The following is a 19,633-nucleotide window of genomic DNA, read 5'->3' as shown; positions in this document are numbered from 1 at the left end:
TATATAGTGCACTACTGTTGACCAGGCACCCTATCCCCTATATAGTACACTACTGTTGACCAGGCTGGCACCCTATCCCCTATATAGTGCACTACTGTTGACCAGGCTGGCACCCTATTCCCTATATAGTGCACTACTGTTGACCAGGCTGGCACCCTATTCCCTATATAGTACACTACTGTTGACCAGGCTGGCACCCTATTCCCTATATAGTGCACTACTGTTGACCAGGCTGGCACCCTATTCCCTATATAGTACACTACTGTTGACCAGGCTGGCACCCTATTCCCTATATAGTGCACTACTTTTGACCAGGCTGGCACCCTATTCCCTATATAGTGCACTACTGTTGACCAGGCTGGCACCCTATTCCCTATATAGTGCACTACTGTTGACCAGGCTGGCACCCTATTCCCTATATAGTACACTACTGTTGACCAGGCTGGCACCCTATTCCCTATATAGTACACTACTGTTGACCAGGCTGGCACCCTATTCCCTATATAGTGCACTACTGTTGACCAGGCTGGCACCCTATTCCCTATATAGTGCACTACTGTTGACCAGGCTGGCACCCTATTCCCTATATAGTACACTACTGTTGACCAGGCTGGCACCCTATTCCCTATATAGTGCACTTCTGTTGACCAGGCACCCTATTCCCTATATAGTGCACTACTGTTGACCAGGCTGGCACCCTATTCCCTATATAGTGCACTACTGTTGACCAGGCTGGCACCCTATTCCCTATATAGTGCACTACTGTTGACCAGGCACCCTATTCCCTATATAGTGCACTACTGTTGACCAGGCTGGCACCCTATTCCCTATATAGTGCACTACTGTTGACCAGGCACCCTATTCCCTATATAGTGCACTACTGTTGACCAGGCTGGCACCCTATTCCCTATATTGTATACTACTGTTGACCAGGCTGGCACCCTATTCCCTATATAGTACACTACTGTTGACCAGGCTGGCACCCTATTCCCTATATAGTACACTACTTTTGACCAGGCTGGCACCCTATTCCCTATATAGTACACTACTGTTGACCAGGCTGGCACCCTATTCCTTATATAGTACACTACTGTTGACCAGGCACCCTATTCCCTATATAGTACACTACTGTTGACCAGGCTGGCACCCTATCCCTTATATAGTACACTACTGTTGACCAGGCTGGCACCCTATTTCCTATATAGTACACTACTGTTGACCAGGCTGGCACCCTATTCCCTATATAGTACACTACTGTTGACCAGGCTGGCACCCTATTCCCTATATAGTACACTACTGTTGACCAGGCTGGCACCCTATTCCCTATATAGTACACTACTGTTGACCAGGCTGGCACCCTATTCCCTATATAGTACACTACTGTTGACCAGGCTGGCACCATATTCCCTATATAGTACACTACTGTTGACCAGGCTGGCACCCTATTCCCTATATAGTGCACTACCGTTGACCAGGCTGGCACCCTATTCCCTATATAGTACACTACTGTTGACCAGGCTGGCACCCTATTCCCTATATAGTACACTACTGTTGACCAGGCTGGCACCCTATTCCCTATATAGTGCACTACCGTTGACCAGGCTGGCACCCTATTCCCTATATAGTACACTACTTTTGACCAGGCTGGCACCCTATTCCCTATATAGTGCACTACTGTTGACCAGGCACCCTATCCCCTATATAGTACACTACTGTTGACCAGGCTGGCACCCTATTCCCTATATAGTACACTACTGTTGACCAGGCTGGCACCCTATTCCCTATATAGTACACTACTGTTGACCAGGCTGGCACCATATTCCCTATATAGTACACTACTGTTGACCAGGCTGGCACCCTATTCCCTATATAGTGCACTACCGTTGACCAGGCTGGCACCCTATTCCTTATATAGTACACTACTGTTGACCAGGCACCCTATTCCCTATATAGTACACTACTGTTGACCAGGCTGGCACCCTATCCCCTATATAGTACACTACTGTTGACCAGGCTGGCACCCTATTTCCTATATAGTACACTACTGTTGACCAGGCTGGCACCCTATTCCCTATATAGTACACTACTGTTGACCAGGCTGGCACCCTATTCCCTATATAGTACACTACTGTTGACCAGGCTGGCACCCTATTCCCTATATAGTACACTACTGTTGACCAGGCTGGCACCCTATTCCCTATATAGTACACTACTGTTGACCAGGCTGGCACCATATTCCCTATATAGTACACTACTGTTGACCAGGCTGGCACCCTATTCCCTATATAGTGCACTACCGTTGACCAGGCTGGCACCCTATCCCCTATATAGTACACTACTGTTGACCAGGCTGGCACCCTATTCCCCATATAGTACACTACTGTTGTCCAGGCTGGCACCCTATTCCCTATATAGTGCACTACCGTTGACCAGGCTGGCACCCTATTCCCTATATAGTACACTACTGTTGACCAGGCTGGCACCCTATTCCCTATATAGTGCACTACCGTTGACCAGGCTGGCACCCTATTCCCTATATAGTACACTACCGTTGACCAGGCTGGCACCCTATTCCCTATATAGTGCACTACTGTTGACCAGGCACCCTATCCCCTATATAGTACACTACTGTTGACCAGGCTGGCACCCTATTCCCTGTATAGTACACTACTGTTGACCAGGCTGGCACCCTATTCCCTATATAGTGCACTACCGTTGACCAGGCTGGCACCCTATTCCCTATATAGTACACTACTGTTGACCAGGCTGGCACCCTATTCCCTATATAGTGCACTACTGTTGACCAGGCACCCTATCCCCTATATAGTACACTACTGTTGACCAGGCTGGCACCCTATCCCCTATATAGTGCACTACTGTTGACCAGGCTGGCACCCTATTCCCTATATAGTACACTACTGTTGACCAGGCTGGCACCCTATTCCCTATATAGTGCACTACTGTTGACCAGGCACCCTATCCCCTATATAGTACACTACTGTTGACCAGGCTGGCACCCTATCCCCTATATAGTGCACTACTGTTGACCAGGCTGGCACCCTATTCCCTATATAGTGCACTACTGTTGACCAGGCTGGCACCCTATTCCCTATATAGTACACTACTGTTGACCAGGCTGGCACCCTATTCCCTATATAGTGCACTACTGTTGACCAGGCTGGCACCCTATTCCCTATATAGTACACTACTGTTGACCAGGCTGGCACCCTATTCCCTATATAGTGCACTACTTTTGACCAGGCTGGCACCCTATTCCCTATATAGTGCACTACTGTTGACCAGGCTGGCACCCTATTCCCTATATAGTGCACTACTGTTGACCAGGCTGGCACCCTATTCCCTATATAGTACACTACTGTTGACCAGGCTGGCACCCTATTCCCTATATAGTACACTACTGTTGACCAGGCTGGCACCCTATTCCCTATATAGTGCACTACTGTTGACCAGGCTGGCACCCTATTCCCTATATAGTATACTACTGTTGACCAGGCTGGCACCCTATTCCCTATATAGTGCACTACCGTTGACCAGGCTGGCACCCTATTCCTTATATAATACACTACTGTTGACCAGGCACCCTATTCCCTATATAGTACACTACTGTTGACCAGGCTGGCACCCTATTCCCTATATAGTGCACTACTGTTGACCAGAGTCCAAGTGCGATGGACAGGTTAACACCTCCCTTTTTTTTGTCTTCCTTCTAGACCAATCGCACTTGTCCAATCTGCCGGGCGAACGCGTCAGAGGTGCACCGCGAGGTGGAGTGAGTGATACCCCAGGCTTTGGGGATCTTTGATTGGAAAGCAGCACAAAACTAAACCCACAGAGTCTGTCTGTCTGTCTTAGCGCCTGCCTCGGCCTCAGCCTGCCTGGGGACGCCTGCCACCTACCTACCCTGCCTGCGTCCCCTCCACCACTACTCCTGCCACCTACCCTGCCTGTGTCCTGCCCCCCCCCCCCCCCCCCCCCCCCCCCCCCCCGCCACAACTACTCCTGCCCCACCTCAACAACAATAAGCAATCTAAGATTGTATGTTTGAAGCCCTTCCCTCGGTCGTACCTCTGCTGTGCTTCTACTGCTGCATCTGATGAAAAGGCTTACTGCCTGCCACCAACACATAGCCACAGAGTTGTCCTGTCAGTCAGTCTGCCTGTCAGTCTGCCTGTCAGTCTGCCTGTCAGTCTGCCTGTCAGTCTGCCTGGGATAGCCATTCATCCACCTCCTCGATCTGCTCCTCTGCCCCAGTGTTGCAGATTCCAAAGATGTGACCTACCATATGTTGTTATCGTCGTAGGGCTTTTACGTTTACAAGTTTTTTTAAAGTTTTTTTTTAGTTTTTTATCTTGTGGTTTTGGTTAGTTCTTTGTGACAGAGGTGAGTTGGAGTTTCCTGCATGGGAGATGGGGGGGGGGGGGTTTAAGGACCTGGTGGAGCGGAGAGAGGGGCGTCGCACGTTGTCCAATCAGCAAGCCAATAATAGGAACACGGTTAAAACTGTAGGAGACCATTCCACTAGCTTGGAGGAGAAGCCTGGCTGACTGACCGTCATAGATGCATGTTTGTGTAGGTGACTGATGGGCAAAGTGTCCTGTCAATAATGTATGTTTTGCAATAATGTATTGATGATTTCAATAGTTTGTTCCCTTTTTTTGTTTGTGTTCTTTTTTCAATCTGCTAATGCTATTGTGAAAGTGTGACTTGCTGTGGTTAAAATTAGCCTGAGGTTATGGACACATCTGGCACTGAGAATGATGGTCCACCACGACCTGTTGGGGATATATCCGCTCCTCCACGCCCTGTTGTTCCACACTGTGATACACAACTGACTGGACTGAGGGATGGATGGATGGGTGGAGGAAGAGGGGAGATTATGCTGTGGAGTTTACTTTGTTGTTCTGGTGAAAAGGAAGGATCCTCAGATTGGCCCCCAGAGAGAGGAAGAGGAGAGGAGAGGGAAAAAAAAGCACTGCCTCTCTTTCTGCACAATGACCACATCCATCCTCCTCGCCAACCTTGGCCCTCTGGGAAAACCTGTGTGTGTGAGAGAGAGAGAGTCTGCTAGATTCTGGGCAGCACTGAAGGATTTGCATAGACTGTTGATTTAAACTAGCAATATTTTAACCAAGTATCGCCACAACATTTTAAATGAAAAAAAAATATATACAAAAAACAAGCAAACAAAAACAAGGAATGCTGGCTCACCCAGAGAGAGAGGTGGGTGGGTGGGGGGGTTCTGCTGCACCTCTGCATCGATGAGGGGGACAGAAGGGGGCCTTCACTACCCCAGCAACACCCACACTGACTGACTGCTGCTTTGGAGCTTGATACATAAAGCAGTATGTGCAATGAGTGATGGGTTTAACGTGGACATTTTTCTTCCTGTTTTTGGAAGAATCAGGCTTTTATCTCTTTGTTTGTGAGCCAAATATTCAATATTACATATATATATAAAATATATATATATATACTCTTTCAAGATTTCAGATATGCCTTCTCAAGACCTTGATAAGCACAAACCTATTATTACTTACTAATCTTTAAAAAGAAAAAAAAATCCCTTTGTCATTTCCACTTGTTTTTAAGAGTATAGTTTTTAAATGGTATTATTTATTGGCTTTAGCTATCTTAGAGACAACGTGTTAAAAGGACAAGGTCAGAGCACTAACATGGAAGCGTGTGGTTAAATGGTATGTGTTCTATTCCAAAAGGCAACTTAACTTGGTCAGGTCTTGTTGTTAGGCCGTGCTAACTAATGGGTGTTGTAAAAGATTCATGTTGTACGCTGCATAGCTTCAGTGTGAAAAAGCTTCTCGATAATCGTCTTGTTTTGAAGACAAAAGAATGTTTTTAACTCCCTGTTGTAAACATCTCTAGTGACCTGACAAGACAGACGCTCTGGTCCCAGCTGAGCTGACTGTACTTTTCACAGTGAGGATCAGAACAGGAAGGGGTTGGAGACAAAGATGGAGCGCGAAGGGAGGAGTGGTGTTTGGTAGAGTGATACTGTTGGACATCTATAGGATTTGTGTCCCAAATGGTACCCTATGTAGTGCACTACTTTTGACCAGGACCCATAGGGTAGTGCACTACTTTTGACCAGGGCCCATAGAGACTAGTGCACTATATATATATATATATATAGTAATAGGGTTCCATTTGGGACCGTCCTCATCTTTGTTCAGATTTCCAAAAAGGAATGTTGTTGGAGTAAAAAAAAAAAAGAAAAATCTATAAAATGTTACTTCGGGTGTTTTTTGTAAGTGTTGTGTGAGTAGGGGGACTCCTTTCTATTCCCAACTACACCAATAAGCACTGGTAGGCAGATGTAACTTTTAGGATGGACATTTTGCTTTCTTGTGTAAAGGGACCTTGCCATGTTTTTCTATAGCGAATGTGTCTCTTTGTGACGTGTGTGTGTGTGTGTTACCACCTTTTAAAGAAGAAGAAGAAGAGAGAAAAAAAGCCATCTGGATGAGTTTAAAGTAAAAACACACAGCTTTGAGAGTTAATCTGTGTACATATCTGTTCACTGGCATATTAAAAAGAAGAAAAAAAATCCCTCAGGGCTTCTCAGTATATAAGAATAAAGGAAAACGGTCTGTTTTAATGGGACAGAGACCATGAAAGGTTTGGTGGTGGATTTGAATTTTTCTTGGTTGTTTTCCTCAGCCCATGCATATTTTTAATGTAATCTATTCAAATACAAGTAATAATAATAATAATAATAATAATTGTTGAATTATAATTTATTTTTTTGCCAGAGTAGTGGATATTGCATCATGTAATCATACGTTTAGTTTGTCTTCTTGAACAACCACATCACGCACAGACATGTATAGTTACATAACGGTTATGATCCAATTTTAAAAACGTGCCATTGATGCACACTATCCTACCTAAAAAACAGTTCCGAAACAACTCTAAAGGTGTTTGCATGATTTAAAAAATAAAAATAAAACCAAGTGTGTATTTTCAGTGAAAGATATCTAGACATGGGGGACGGTGGACTATTTAACGGTGCACAATATGCATGTCCTACCAGGTCCCAAGTCCCAACTGGTTTTTATCTAGCTCTAGTTGGCTTCGGGTTCCGTTCTTCAGATGGTGGAGTTTCGTTAATGCTCAGCTGATAACTGCCATGCATTGTACTGCACACGTTTGTAACAGAACTGAATCACTACAAGATTTTATTTTGCGCTTTATTAAAATAAAAGTTGCCTGGACTTGGAACTGGTGAGAAATCCAGGATTTTAAAGTTAAAGTTTGGTTATAATATGTCTGCTATGTTGTTATTGCCTCAGATAATAAACATGTCTAGAACCTAGTTAACTGAAAGCCATAGTTAAAAAACCATTCTGATCTGCTTTAGGTATGATGCTGTTTGACATGGGGATCTGATTTGATGGATCCTTCGAGATTGTTGCTATGCTAATAGCCTTAAAATGGTCAGTTACATTCAACACAGTTAAAGGACATTTAAAAAAAAAAAAAAAAACATTTTAGTCAAACTAATAACCTCCTACTTTATTCTCAATGTAGATTTGACATCTAGATTAGCTTTTATTTACTTATTGAAACATCTATTTGGCAGGTTTTAATGACCATATTGTAAAGGCTGAAGTCATTTTAAAATCAAAACATAAAGGACAAATGAAAATAGAATCTTGTAGTCTTTCTGTGATCCAATTTAATGAATAATCTCACAGCTTGTGTGGTGCAAAGGAAAACAAATAGAATAAGAAAATGGTGTTCCAATAATAAGCAGCTAAAATCATTTTATTTAGGATTTGATTTCGTGGTTACGCCGTAGATTTCCACTGTTTTCCAATGATCTGTTGCTGTGGTGGGAATGGTGGTCTGTTTACTGCTTCTACTGCTCCCTCCAGCTTCTAGGGGGCTCCACCCAACAACAGGCCAGGGCCAGGGGCATGTTCGGTGTTAGAAACCAGATGTTTGCTTTGGTACTTGCACATTTACAGTTACCTCAATTTTGCCATGTTTGGATTTAAAAAAAATAATAATAATATCTAATATATTATATATATATATATTAGGAAAATGGTTCTTAATGCTATGTTTTCATTCCATTGGAATCATATTGTTTGTAGCATTTAACTAGTTATAGTGTATTATATATACAGCTGTACTGATTGACATTTTTCAGATTTGTACTTTTTTAAACTGAAAGTTGCTAGTTCTGCTTTACCGAGTCGTGCAATCATTTATTTTTTATTTTTATCGTGGCTGATTTGAGAGTGTTGTTCACTAATAAATGTATGATGTATACCAATATTACAACCGTCCCTTTGCCTGTTTTCACTGTAAATCACCATTAGAGTTCACAGAAAGTTTTCATGAATGCTAGTATGGAACCCTATTCCCTATATAGTGCACTACTTTAGACCAGAGCCCTATGGAACCCTATTCCCTATATAGTGCACTACTTTTGACCAGAGCCCTATGGAACCCTATTCCCTATATAGTGCACTACTTTTGACCAGAGCACTATGGAACCCTATTCCCTATATAGTGCACTACTTTTGACCAGAGCCCTATGGCACCCTATTCCCTATATAGTGCACTACTTTTGACCAGAGCCCTATGGCACCCTATTCCCTATATAGTGCACTACTTTTGACCGGAGCCCTATGGCACCCTATTCCCTATATAGTGCACTACTTTTGACCAGAGCCCTATGGAACCCTATTCCCTATATAGTGCACTACTTTTGACCAGAGCACTATGGAACCCTATTCCCTATATAGTGCACTACTTTTGACCAGAGCACTATGGAACCCTATTCCCTATATAGTGCACTACTTTTGACCAGAGCACTAGGCTCTCATACTGTGCCAAGAAAAGGAATGTGATCTTGTGAGATCAGGATGAACATAGGATGGCAAAAGTTAAAAATAAACGTTCTTCACAGCCAACTATTGTTCTATGAGACATTTACTAAGAGGTTAGTGTAATACGTTTGTTTCCTACAGACACTATATTACCAAAAGTATGTGGACACCTGCTTTTCGAACATCTAATTTCAAAATTATTACGCGTTAATATGGCGTTGGTCCCCCTCCCTTTCCTGCTATAACAGCCTCCACTCTTCTGGGAAGGCTTTCCACTAGATGTTGGAACATTGCTGCTATAACAGCCTCCACTCTTCTGGGAAGGCTTTCCACTAGATGTTGGAACATTGCTGCGGGGGACTTGCTTCCATTCAGCCACAAGAGCATTAGTGAGGTCGGCCACTGATGTTGGCCGATTAGGCCTGGCTCACAGTCGGTATTCCAAAGTCTTCATTCCCGAAGGTGTTAGATGGGGTTGAGGTCAGGGCTCTGTGCAGGCCAGTCAAGTTCTTTAAAACTGTTTTTTTTTTCACCTTTATTTAACCAGTTAGGCCAGTTGAGAACAAGTTCTCATTTACAACTGTGACCTGGCCAAGATAAAGCAAAGCAGTGCGACACAAACAACAACACAGAGCTACACGTGGAATAAACAAGCGTACAGTCAATAATACAATAGAAAAGAAAAATAGACAAATCTATGTACAGTGTGTGCAAATGTAGAAGAGTAGGGAGGTAGGCAATAAATAGGCCCTAGAGGTGAAAATAATTACAATTTAGTATTAACACTGGAATGATATATGTGCAGATGATGATGTGCAAGTAGAGATACTGGGGTGCAAAAGAGCAAGAGGGTAAATAACAATATGGGGATGAGGTAGTTGGATGGGCTATTTACAGATTGGCTGTGTACAGGTACAGTGATTGGTAAGCTGTTCTGACAGCTGATGCTTAAAGTTAGAGAGGGAGATATAAGACTCCAGCTTCAGCGATTATTGCAATTAGTTCCAGTCATTGGTAGCAGAGAACTGGAAGGAAAGGTGGCCAAAGAAGGTGTTGGCTTTGGGGATGACAAGTGAGATATACCTGCTGGAGCGCGTGCTACGGGTGGGTGTTGCTATAGTGACCAGTGAGCTGAGATAAGGCGGAGCTTTACCTAGCATAGACTTATAGATGACCTGTAGCCAGTGGGTTTGGCGATGAATATGTAGCGAGGGCCAGCCAACGAGAGCATACAGATCGCAGTGGTGGGTAGTATATGGGGCTTTGGTGACAAAACGGATGGCACTGTGATAGACTGCATCCAATTTATTGAGTAGAGTGTTGGAGGCTATTTGTTAATGACATCGCCAAAGTCATGGATTGGTAGGATAGTCAGTTTTACGAGGGTATGTTTGGCAGGATGAGTGAAGGAGGCTTTGTTGCGAAATAGGAAGCCGATTCTAGATTTAATTTTGGATTGGAGATGTTTAATATGAGTCTGGAAGGAGAGTTTACAGTCTAACCAGACACCTAGGTGTTTGTAGTTGTCCACATATTCTAAGTCAGAACCGTCCAGAATAGTGATGCTGGACGGGCGGGCAGGTGCGGGCATCAATCGGTTGAATAGCATGCATTTAGTTTTACTTGCATTTAAGAGCAGTTATAGGCCACGGAAGGAGAGTTGTATGGCATTGAAGCTCGTCTGGAGGTTAGTTAACACAGTATCCAAAGAAGGCCCAGAAGTATACAGGAGTTCGTCCACACTGATCTCAACAAACTATTTCTGTATGTACCTCGCTTTGTGCACGGGGGCATTGTCATGCTGAAACAGGAAAGGGCCTTCCCCACAATGTAGCCACAAAGTTGGAAGAACAGAATTATCTAGAATTTCCCTTAAAGTACAAAAGGGAAAATAAATACAGCCGATGCTTGGCATTGTGATCTTAAGCTTGTGTGTGCGGCTGCTCGGCCTTGGAAACCCATTTCACGAACGTCCCCACTAACAATTATTGTGCTAACGTTGCTTCCAGAGGCAGTTTGGAACTCGGTGAGTGTTGCAACCGAGGACAGACAATGTTTACGCACTACAGCACTTGGCAATCCCATTCTGTAAGCTTGTGTGTCCTACCACTTCATGGCTAAGCCATTGTTTCCACTTCACAATAACAGCACTTACAGTTGACCGGGGAGCAGCTCTAGCAGGGCAGAAATTATACAAACTGACTTGTTGGAAAGGTGGCATCCTATTACGGTGCCACATTGAAAGTCATTGAGCTCTTCAGGAAAGCCATTCTACTGCCAATGGAGATTGCACGGCGGTGTGCTTGATTTCATACACCCGTCAGCAAATCCAATTTGAAGGGGTGTACATATACTTTTGTGTGTGTGTGTAATATATATATATACACATATACACACACACACATATATACTTTTGTGTGTGTGATATATATACACACACACACACAAAAGTATATATATATATATCGTACCTACAAAAATATTAAAACTGACATGGCTTCAAGGTTAGCAGAGTTTCTGTGGGCTGGTAGGAAGGCTGAGATTTATTAGACCAAGAAAGCTGGGGACGGGAACAGACCACTGACAGCCAGTAACATTATCAAAATCAAAACCACCACAACATTTTAAAAATGTTTAATTTATAGTTGTTGGAAAATGACATCTTAAACATGACCAGCCCATTCCGATGTTACAGGAGAAATAGGCATCTATGAATCACCACAGACAGACTGTTATACTATAGATAGGTAAAGCCACATGTCAAAGCTGTGGCCTCTTCTTGTTGAACTGGGTAATCGTTCTAAACTGCAGGCAGTACGGAAACTCAACCCTCGCTTGTTTGGTCGTTTCAAGACAATTACATTAGTCAACTTTGATTGAATATTAAAAAAAAAGAAAAAAAAAAAGGTAGTGCTTTTTCAGCCTTGTTCTTTAAATATCTAATGTATGTACAGGGAAGATAGTTCACATTGCTCTCCGTATAAACATAGCCAAATTTAACTGGAGGAGAGAGGAGGAGGTATCATGTTGGGCGGGGCGGCCGGGGGATGGAGCAGGGCTAAATTATTTTGTGTTAGAGTTTTTTTGTTTCGTTATTTCAGACAGTGATCCCTTGTTGTGCACAACGGCCATTTTGGAAAAATAAAAATGGGTGAAGAAACAACAAATAAGACAGAACAGTTATTTTCCTCATGTTGGAGGTTGAGGAGAAGGTTAGCTAGGTGTCAATCTTCTGTGAGGTCCTGAACAAAGAGGACCTCGGAACGGCTGAGTCCGGCCTCTTTCAGGCTGGGAGGGTTGGGCTGCTCCTCCGTGGGAAGGCAGGGCAGAACCCGGCGGGGGAAGTTGGTAACTATCTGGAATTTCTCCGGGGTCTCCTTCAATGAGAACAGGAAGTCGTATATTACCTGGAAACACAAGAGGGCGAGATGGGTGAGATGTGTGCTTTTTTTGTTGTCAAGACCATACGTTCCATTGGTATATACTAGGGCAGTTAAAATGACACTACACATGTGAAAGTGACTAGGAGTTTGCTGTGTAGAATTGGGAGCCAAGCCCCCACTGGTAAACACCAAGCCAGACGAGAGCAGAGCGCTGTGTTCGTACCGTCAGAGACTGCTGGAAGAGGAACCGCCTCTCTACTCTGGTGTCGTTGGGCAGTTTGAAAACGATTTTGACGCTGTCAGGGTCGTCTGCTGGAGGTTCGGGGGGAAGACATTCTGACTTAAGCTCCTTCTCTTCCTCCAACGTCTAAAAACACAGAATTTGTTAACAATGGCAACAACTAATTATAAAAAAAAAAAAACATAGGACCAAGATAAGGAACGGTTTTAATTTAGGCAGAGCGAGAGAGGACAGAGTATATAAAAAAAAAAAGACTCCTCGTTCTCACCCTCCTCCTCCTCTCCTCGGCCAGGACGGTCTGCCGGATCTTCTCCTCCTCCGCCTGGACCTTCTCCTGCTCCTCCTTCTTCCTCCGGTCCTTCTCCTGGTCGGCTCTCAGCGACTCCAGGTAGGCCTCGTCCTGCTGCGCCCGCAACACCTGCGTCTGGTTCCTCTCCTCCCTGGCACACACACACACACACACGTTCAATTAACCTACATTCATCTCCAGGACCAGACAATCTCCACATTTGTGTTTTTTATAATAGTAAAATAATCATATCTGGGTTTCAAATACATTAAAACAATTCCCATACTTTTGTTTGAGTTTGTCTGGCGTGCCAGATGGGTTGGGCTTGCACAGGCACAGAGACTACTGGAATACATTGTAAAGTATTGGGAAACCCAGGTCTGCAGTCAGTTAATGTCAGTCCCTTACCGTTCCAAGCGTTCAGACATCAGGTAGGTCTGGTTGGCCTCCATGATGAAGGTGAGCTGGTTGAGGAGGTCCTCTGATTGGATGAGCCCCTCCAGACGTCCCACCACCGTCATCTTACGGTCCTTCAACATGATCATGGCCAGGAACGGGTAAGTGTTCTCACGCAACGCCTGGGACACTGAGGTACAGACACACAGGGGAAAAAAACAGAAAACACACCAAACACAGATTTAAAAACACTGAAATAAAGTGATAAAGAGATTCCACCTCATATCTTAAGAGGACACTGATGTGAATCATCCACAGTACCAGCACAAATGATTGACTTTTATCTTTAACCCTATTTAACCATATCAAACTGACTGAGAACCTGTCCTCATTTACAGCAACAAGTGAAGGATGAAGCCAGTTCCTCTTGGTAGAATGTATCTCCAGCTCTAGGAGATCTAGGTAGTGAAGACACATGCAAGAGTAGACGATGTATACCTCTGTATCCCTCAGGCCTGCTGGTGGAACAGGCCCAGAACAGCATCCTGGTGTTGAGGAAGGTCAGAACCTCTTCTGTACATAACGTGGAGCTGGAGGAAGATGGAAACAGAAGCATCATTAATATAAAAGATGTACAGAGTACACTTTAAGGAAAATATCTAATAATTTGTACTAATAATGAAGAGTGGAGGGTATATGAATAATACCCAAGCATGCCACAAATAAGGAAACACGCAAGGTATGCCTCCGTCCAATCAACTGAATACATATTCAAACCAATTATCAACAGAACCTGAATTATAACTAGATAACCAATGAATGACTCTTGCCAGGTCTCCCTGGAAAAAGGCAGAATAGTACTCAGCGGTGCCTGGCCTTCCAGAGTTTGGGTATTGCATTATAGTATCATTGTGCATTTTGTTGCCTGTGTATATATGTTGACCTCATGTAAAGTGATCGCTTGTTATTGGACCTACCGACAGAACTGGTCTGTATCCTGGTGGTCGTCTCCATGGAGGTAAACTAACAAGTAGCGAAGCTCACGTTTGGCATCATTCAATGCCTACGGGGGGGGGGGGGGGGGGGGGGGGGGAGAGACAAAAAACACACAGCTCACTGAATAACACTACCAGCTATCGATCAAGTTACACATCGATTCAATCCATGTAGAACCTATATGGATTCTGGAACATCCGCTTTCTTAAAACTATTTAGTCGGTTGTTCAATAAAATAAAACGTAGGTTGTGCCAACTTTTTTGGGGGGGGAGGGGGAATGTTGTTCTGAGTTCTAATATACTTGTTGTGGATGGTCAGGTACCTCACATTGAGATTGAACTGGGGAACCTGAGTAACATACCTGGCTATATGTTCCCTGGTAAAACACTGGATGCGATCGACCGTACTTCTCTTCAAAACTATGGATGAAGGAGACAACGTCACCCACAGGGTCTGTGACGCGTCCACGAGGGTCTGGCCTGACCCACCGCAGGGCAAACCTGGGCAGGAAAAACCAATCACTCACCTTTATACAGAAACGTCAGGCAGCTCATGTTTATTTGAGTCATTTATCAGACGCTCTTATCCAGAGCAACTTACAGTAGTGAATGCATACATTTCATACATTTTTTTTTTTTTGTGCAGGGCCCCCCGTGGGAATCGAACCCACAACCCTGGCGTTGCAAACACCATGCTCTACCAACTGAGCCACAGGGAAGGCTGTTTATCAGGGGAACTGATGGCCAAATACAGTTTCTTTGTATTACCTGAATATGTCCAGAAGTGTGTAATATGTCAATCTGAAAGGTAGCATTATCATGTAGTAACTCCATCCTATTAATCCCTGAAAAAAAGAAAGAAAAAGACCAAATGCAACATGGTCAGAACAGTGGAAAGATTCAATGAGAATACCACAGCTGTCAGCTGGATGATTTCAGTTATGGAGTTGATTCTGTAAGCAGGAGGTTGCCCCACTGTGTATGCTAACGTCATATTGCAGAGTCTACCTTAAAAAGTTGAGATGCGAGAACAATTTACTGCAGTTTACCAGTGACATATAAAGAGCAAAGAGAAGAACAACATGAGAGACAGAATTCTGTGTACGTACTCTGGGTTGTGGTCTGGAGACGATATAGCTATACACTCTGTGGTCTGCCGTGTTGACCTGTAACGGTCTGGAAGGCGGAGGGTTAAACACACTGGGTACTCCTTCCTGCTCGTTCAGTCTGTCCTGCACTGCAGCCTGGGAACACACACACACACACACACGACATTATTCATTTGATCTCACACTGGACATCACAAGAAGACTGAACCGTGTCGCAGAGCTCATGCAGAATTTCGAAGGCAACATTTGTCACGAGATATATATAATTTGTAAGTCGCTCTGGATAAGAGCGTCTGCTAAATGACTTAAATGTAAATATAGATAGATAACTGCACGTTGTTCATTTATAACAGTGCAACCTCTGATAAACCTATTGGATTCACTGGGTGCATTATAACCTGTGTCTTTTGTAGTCTTCAAGGCCCACATCAAAAAAAAGTGCCATTCATGTATTTTTGGGGGGCGACAGTTCTTACCTCGATGTTCCAATTGTGTTGTTCTAATGTACGACGACATTGGTCCATAGACTCCAAACCTGTCAAGTCCTGAAATCAAATGCAAAAATCTGAATTCTCAGATCTAGCACTGGTGTTTGTACACGAGATTGGACAAATCACCAATTGATCAGTGAGGCTGTGAAGTTGTTAGGTTCAACAAATGTATTCCAATACGTTACTTCCTACAGGCCATTTCCACATCTTGGGTCTGGATGAGACAGAGAGGGGGGCCTTACTAGGAATTAACCAGTCATTGCTTGTCATGTGTCACAACAGTTGTGTCTCATGTTCACTCTCAAACCATCTTCTAGCTAAAAAAAAAAAAAAAGCTAAGTAACGTTAGCTTGGCTGACCAAGCAAACTGATAGCTAGCTAGATAGCTAGCCAGCTAGCCAACTGTCGTTAGCTTAGCTAGTTAGTTGGCGTAAGTAAACCAAGTGTTGGAGATAACCAAGTTAAAAACATGTTCTTTCTTATTCACCTTGCACTGATTTAAGTTTGTTGATGCGTTTCTTTTGGGGGAAATTGTCGGGAACGAACTAGCACCTCAAGACAATATTTAGGATAGAAAAATAATTGGGTGTTTTGCTAGATTAGATATAAGGTTAACGGTAGCAAGTTAGCTAACGTTAGCGGTGGCGCTAGGGGGGTATCAAAATTATATTGTCAAAAAAAAAGAAGCGTTTTTACACCCATAGCGTGCTTTATTTTAAACAATTTCCTTCATATATCTAAACATACATTAATATTAAGTTATATATATATATATATAAACATTTAAAAAATGACTTGAAACCTGAAGAAAGGCTGACTACCTGAAATTGAAGGAGTTTTTCGGTCTGCGCCTGAGATAACTCCTGCTCCTCTGGCGCCGCCATCTTACCTCGCCAACAGTGATGTGCAGTTCGCCAACGATTCGTTTGTTTTGAACGACTCTTTTTTTTTTTTTACTGAATCGGGAGTCGTGAATCGTTTTCCTGAGTGAATCATTCGTTTTAGTTGTTCGTTTGACCCGCTGGTGTGTGTGTGTGACCCATTTACATTTTAGTCATTTTAGCAGACGCTCTTATCCAGAGCGACTTACAGTAGTGAATGCATACATTTCATACATTTAATTTCATGCATTTTTTGTAATTTCTTTTTTTTCGTACTGGCCCCCCGTGACCCGTAATGATTCCTACAGCAGGATGGATATGGATACACGCTGTACTTGTCTGTCATATGCGCGGAAAATTGATAAGGAGCATAGTAAATAAGAGAAGAAAAAAAATACATCTTTAGAACTGATAATTGATCATGGTTGCAAGAATGACTTGCAATTTATTAATTATTGAATGTTACGGAAACAGATTTGTAGAAACAAAACATACACAGCCAATGCTCATCAAACTCGAGAACTAAAAGCCAATTTATGTTTACGCTCAGTTGGTAGAGCATGGTGTTTGCAACGGCAGGGTTGTGGGTTCGATTCCCACGGGGGACCAGTACGGGGGAAAAAATGTATGAAATGTATGCATTCACTACTGTAAGTCGCTCTGGATAAGAGCGTCTGCTAAATGACTAAAATGTAAAAATTTAAATGTAATGTTTGATCCGAAAATGTGGTCGGAAGCTTCATATGGAGGGTGTGGCGCAATGGCAGAGGCTCCAGAGGCATGAAGAGGCCAAATTGAGCTCTATGCCGCGTCTCACATTTTGCAATAATGTGGAGAGCTCTGTGTAGCTCATCATTGACGTGATTGGTTGAGGTTAGGTAGGGGCGGGAGGTCCAGTATAAACAAACTCAATTTGTGTAACCTTTATTTAAACTAGGCATGTCAGTTAAAAACAAATTCTTATTTACAATGACGGCGTCATGCTAGAGACGTCATTACAGACCCTGGTTCGATTCCAGGCTGTATCACAAACCGGCCGTGATTGGGAGTGCCATATGGAGTGAACAATTGGCCCAGTGTCGTTAGGGTTTAGCCAGGGTAGGTCCGTCATTGAAAATAAGAATTTGTTCTTAACTGACTTGCCTAGTTAAATAAAATAAAAATGGTGAATGATGTGAACGAGAGGCTCGGAGAATACTAACTCTTTCGAGTTTTCAGTTCATCGTTCACTGTTAGGGGGTCCTGAGTGCGCTACGCATGAAAAGCACTGCATGACAAATCTGTTATCTGCATTGGCTGTGCAGCATTTATGGTGATATGGCCTCTGCAGAAGTCAGAGCATTCATAATTCTTCCACAGCCCTGATCTACTGCCAAACCAATAATGTCAATGCGGAGCTATACAGAGCCCCTCTGCATTATTACAACATGTTAGAGGCAAGGCCGAACAGAGCTCAATTTGGCCTCAATTGTGTCACACAATCCAGTGCCTCCGACCACATTTTCGGATCAAGCATAAATTGGCTCTTACTGACTCGAATGAAATGAGTCGGAAAAAAAATCGTTATTTTGACTAAACGAGTGGAAAAGATCCGAGTCAGTAAAAACACAGATAGAACAATGAGTCAGACATTTCACCGGATGTATAAATGTTAAGCATCCGGTTGGCGTTTCCTCTCACTACCAAATATGGTGACGAGAGGAAGCTCAGTGACTTACAGTGGGAGAAAATGTAACGAGATGTATTTTAACCGTCATTATGCACATTTTCTACTCAATGAAACGTTTGATCTCAATAGATTTTTCTGTTTCCAAAACTACAATCTGTAACAAACAGAGTGGACTACGTTTTGTAGACTTTACCCTTTACCCAAAGTAAAAAATAAATAAATAGCGTTGTTTAGTAGGATTGCAAGAGCGAATTGAGTTATTGCACAAAAGCGCTTCGTACTAGACGTCCCCTAACAGAAATATGCAGAGAAATGCTAGAACGCCCAATAGGATCTCGCTAGCTCATGCTTGGCCCTGTCCACCTCCTTGCCTGTTCTGTCCACTATGATTAATTTGCTCCCATTGGAAATGAAAGGCTCTGGTCTATCTTGGATTAGTTATATAACATCTTCGGTAAAAATTTACAAGAATTTCGGTCAAACTTCCGGTCCGTCACAACTCGCCAATCCCTTACCAAGACAGAGAAGAAGAGGCAAAGCGAGAGGGTTACTCTGTACAAAAATCTGATAAGGAAAATAAGACCAAGAAGTGAATAATTTTTTGTATGGAGGTTAATGAGAGAGTGTCGAATTTGGTCAACTAAAGAATAAATTGATCATTTCTCCACAAGGCTTTATATTTGATCAATAGAAGTTTCATAATGGGGAGTGTTCGACATTGCAGCCGACTTTAAAGACAAGACTGACTAATTTACAAATCACCTTAAACCATAAAGAGCTACTTAATATTATTTGTAGATCAGTCAGTTGGTCAACAATTTACCCATGATGCATCAAGGTTTTGATGCTCTCTAACCAAAGGTGTGTTTGTAAATTTAATCTGGAGTGCCAGAGTGTGGTGTCAGATTGTCCATTAGTAAATTCAGAGCGCACACTGGACGCTTTGGTTAAGGAGTAGCGTTGAGCCAAACATTCTGACCTCACAACAGCAGTCAAGCACCCAAGCTAACTGGCTAACGTTGGCTAGTTTCCCAGCTACTCCCAGACACAAATGAGAGAACACCCCACTCTGACCATTTTACTCCCCCTAGCAGAGCTGGTTAGGCTGTTTTCATGTTATCCAGAGCATTGGTGACTGTAACTGTGCTGCCGGCAACAATTGAATCACACTTTTTTTTTGCCGACGTTTACTGACACCGAACATATACATTCAATGGATGTTGAGCGTTTCTAAATTCATCAGTTATTCTGCGCTCTGGCACACTCAGATGAGAGTGCTCTGAAATCGGAGAAGATAGCCAG

The 19,633-nt window shown here is 43.2% G+C and overlaps 2 protein-coding genes across 8 annotated transcripts in view; one reads left to right on the top strand and one right to left on the bottom strand.

The window, feature by feature from the left end:
- The window catches only part of LOC115166458 (RING finger protein 44), a 42,399-nt gene extending 37,215 nt beyond the window's left edge, over window positions 1-5,184 (top strand). For all 7 annotated transcript variants that reach the window (XM_029720375.1, XM_029720385.1, XM_029720371.1 and 4 more), the window contains one exon: window positions 3,732-5,184. In XM_029720375.1, coding sequence (XP_029576235.1) covers window positions 3,732-3,794 — 63 coding nt within the window. In that variant the 3' untranslated portion in view covers window positions 3,795-5,184. The remainder of the gene's footprint in view (window positions 1-3,731) is intronic.
- A 6,310-nt stretch (window positions 5,185-11,494) lies between these two features.
- Window positions 11,495-16,703, bottom strand: faf2 (Fas associated factor family member 2). The gene is made up of 11 exons (XM_029720324.1): window positions 16,603-16,703; window positions 15,767-15,835; window positions 15,291-15,425; window positions 14,950-15,026; window positions 14,544-14,682; window positions 14,163-14,248; window positions 13,684-13,775; window positions 13,198-13,375; window positions 12,769-12,940; window positions 12,483-12,626; window positions 11,495-12,283 (listed from the first exon to the last, which is right to left on the bottom strand). The coding sequence occupies exons 1-11, from the start codon at window positions 16,663-16,665 to the stop codon at window positions 12,101-12,103; spliced, it is 1,338 nt and encodes a 445-aa protein (XP_029576184.1). The 5' UTR covers window positions 16,666-16,703; the 3' UTR covers window positions 11,495-12,100.
- Between the last annotated feature and the right edge of the window lie 2,930 nt (window positions 16,704-19,633).

The sequence above is a fragment of the Salmo trutta genome, chromosome 3 (assembly GCF_901001165.1).
Source record: "Salmo trutta chromosome 3, fSalTru1.1, whole genome shotgun sequence".
NCBI classification, from domain to species: domain Eukaryota; kingdom Metazoa; phylum Chordata; class Actinopteri; order Salmoniformes; family Salmonidae; genus Salmo; species Salmo trutta.
The sequence above is the reverse complement of the archived record's forward strand: the minus strand, read 5'-3'. Positions and strand labels throughout refer to the sequence as shown.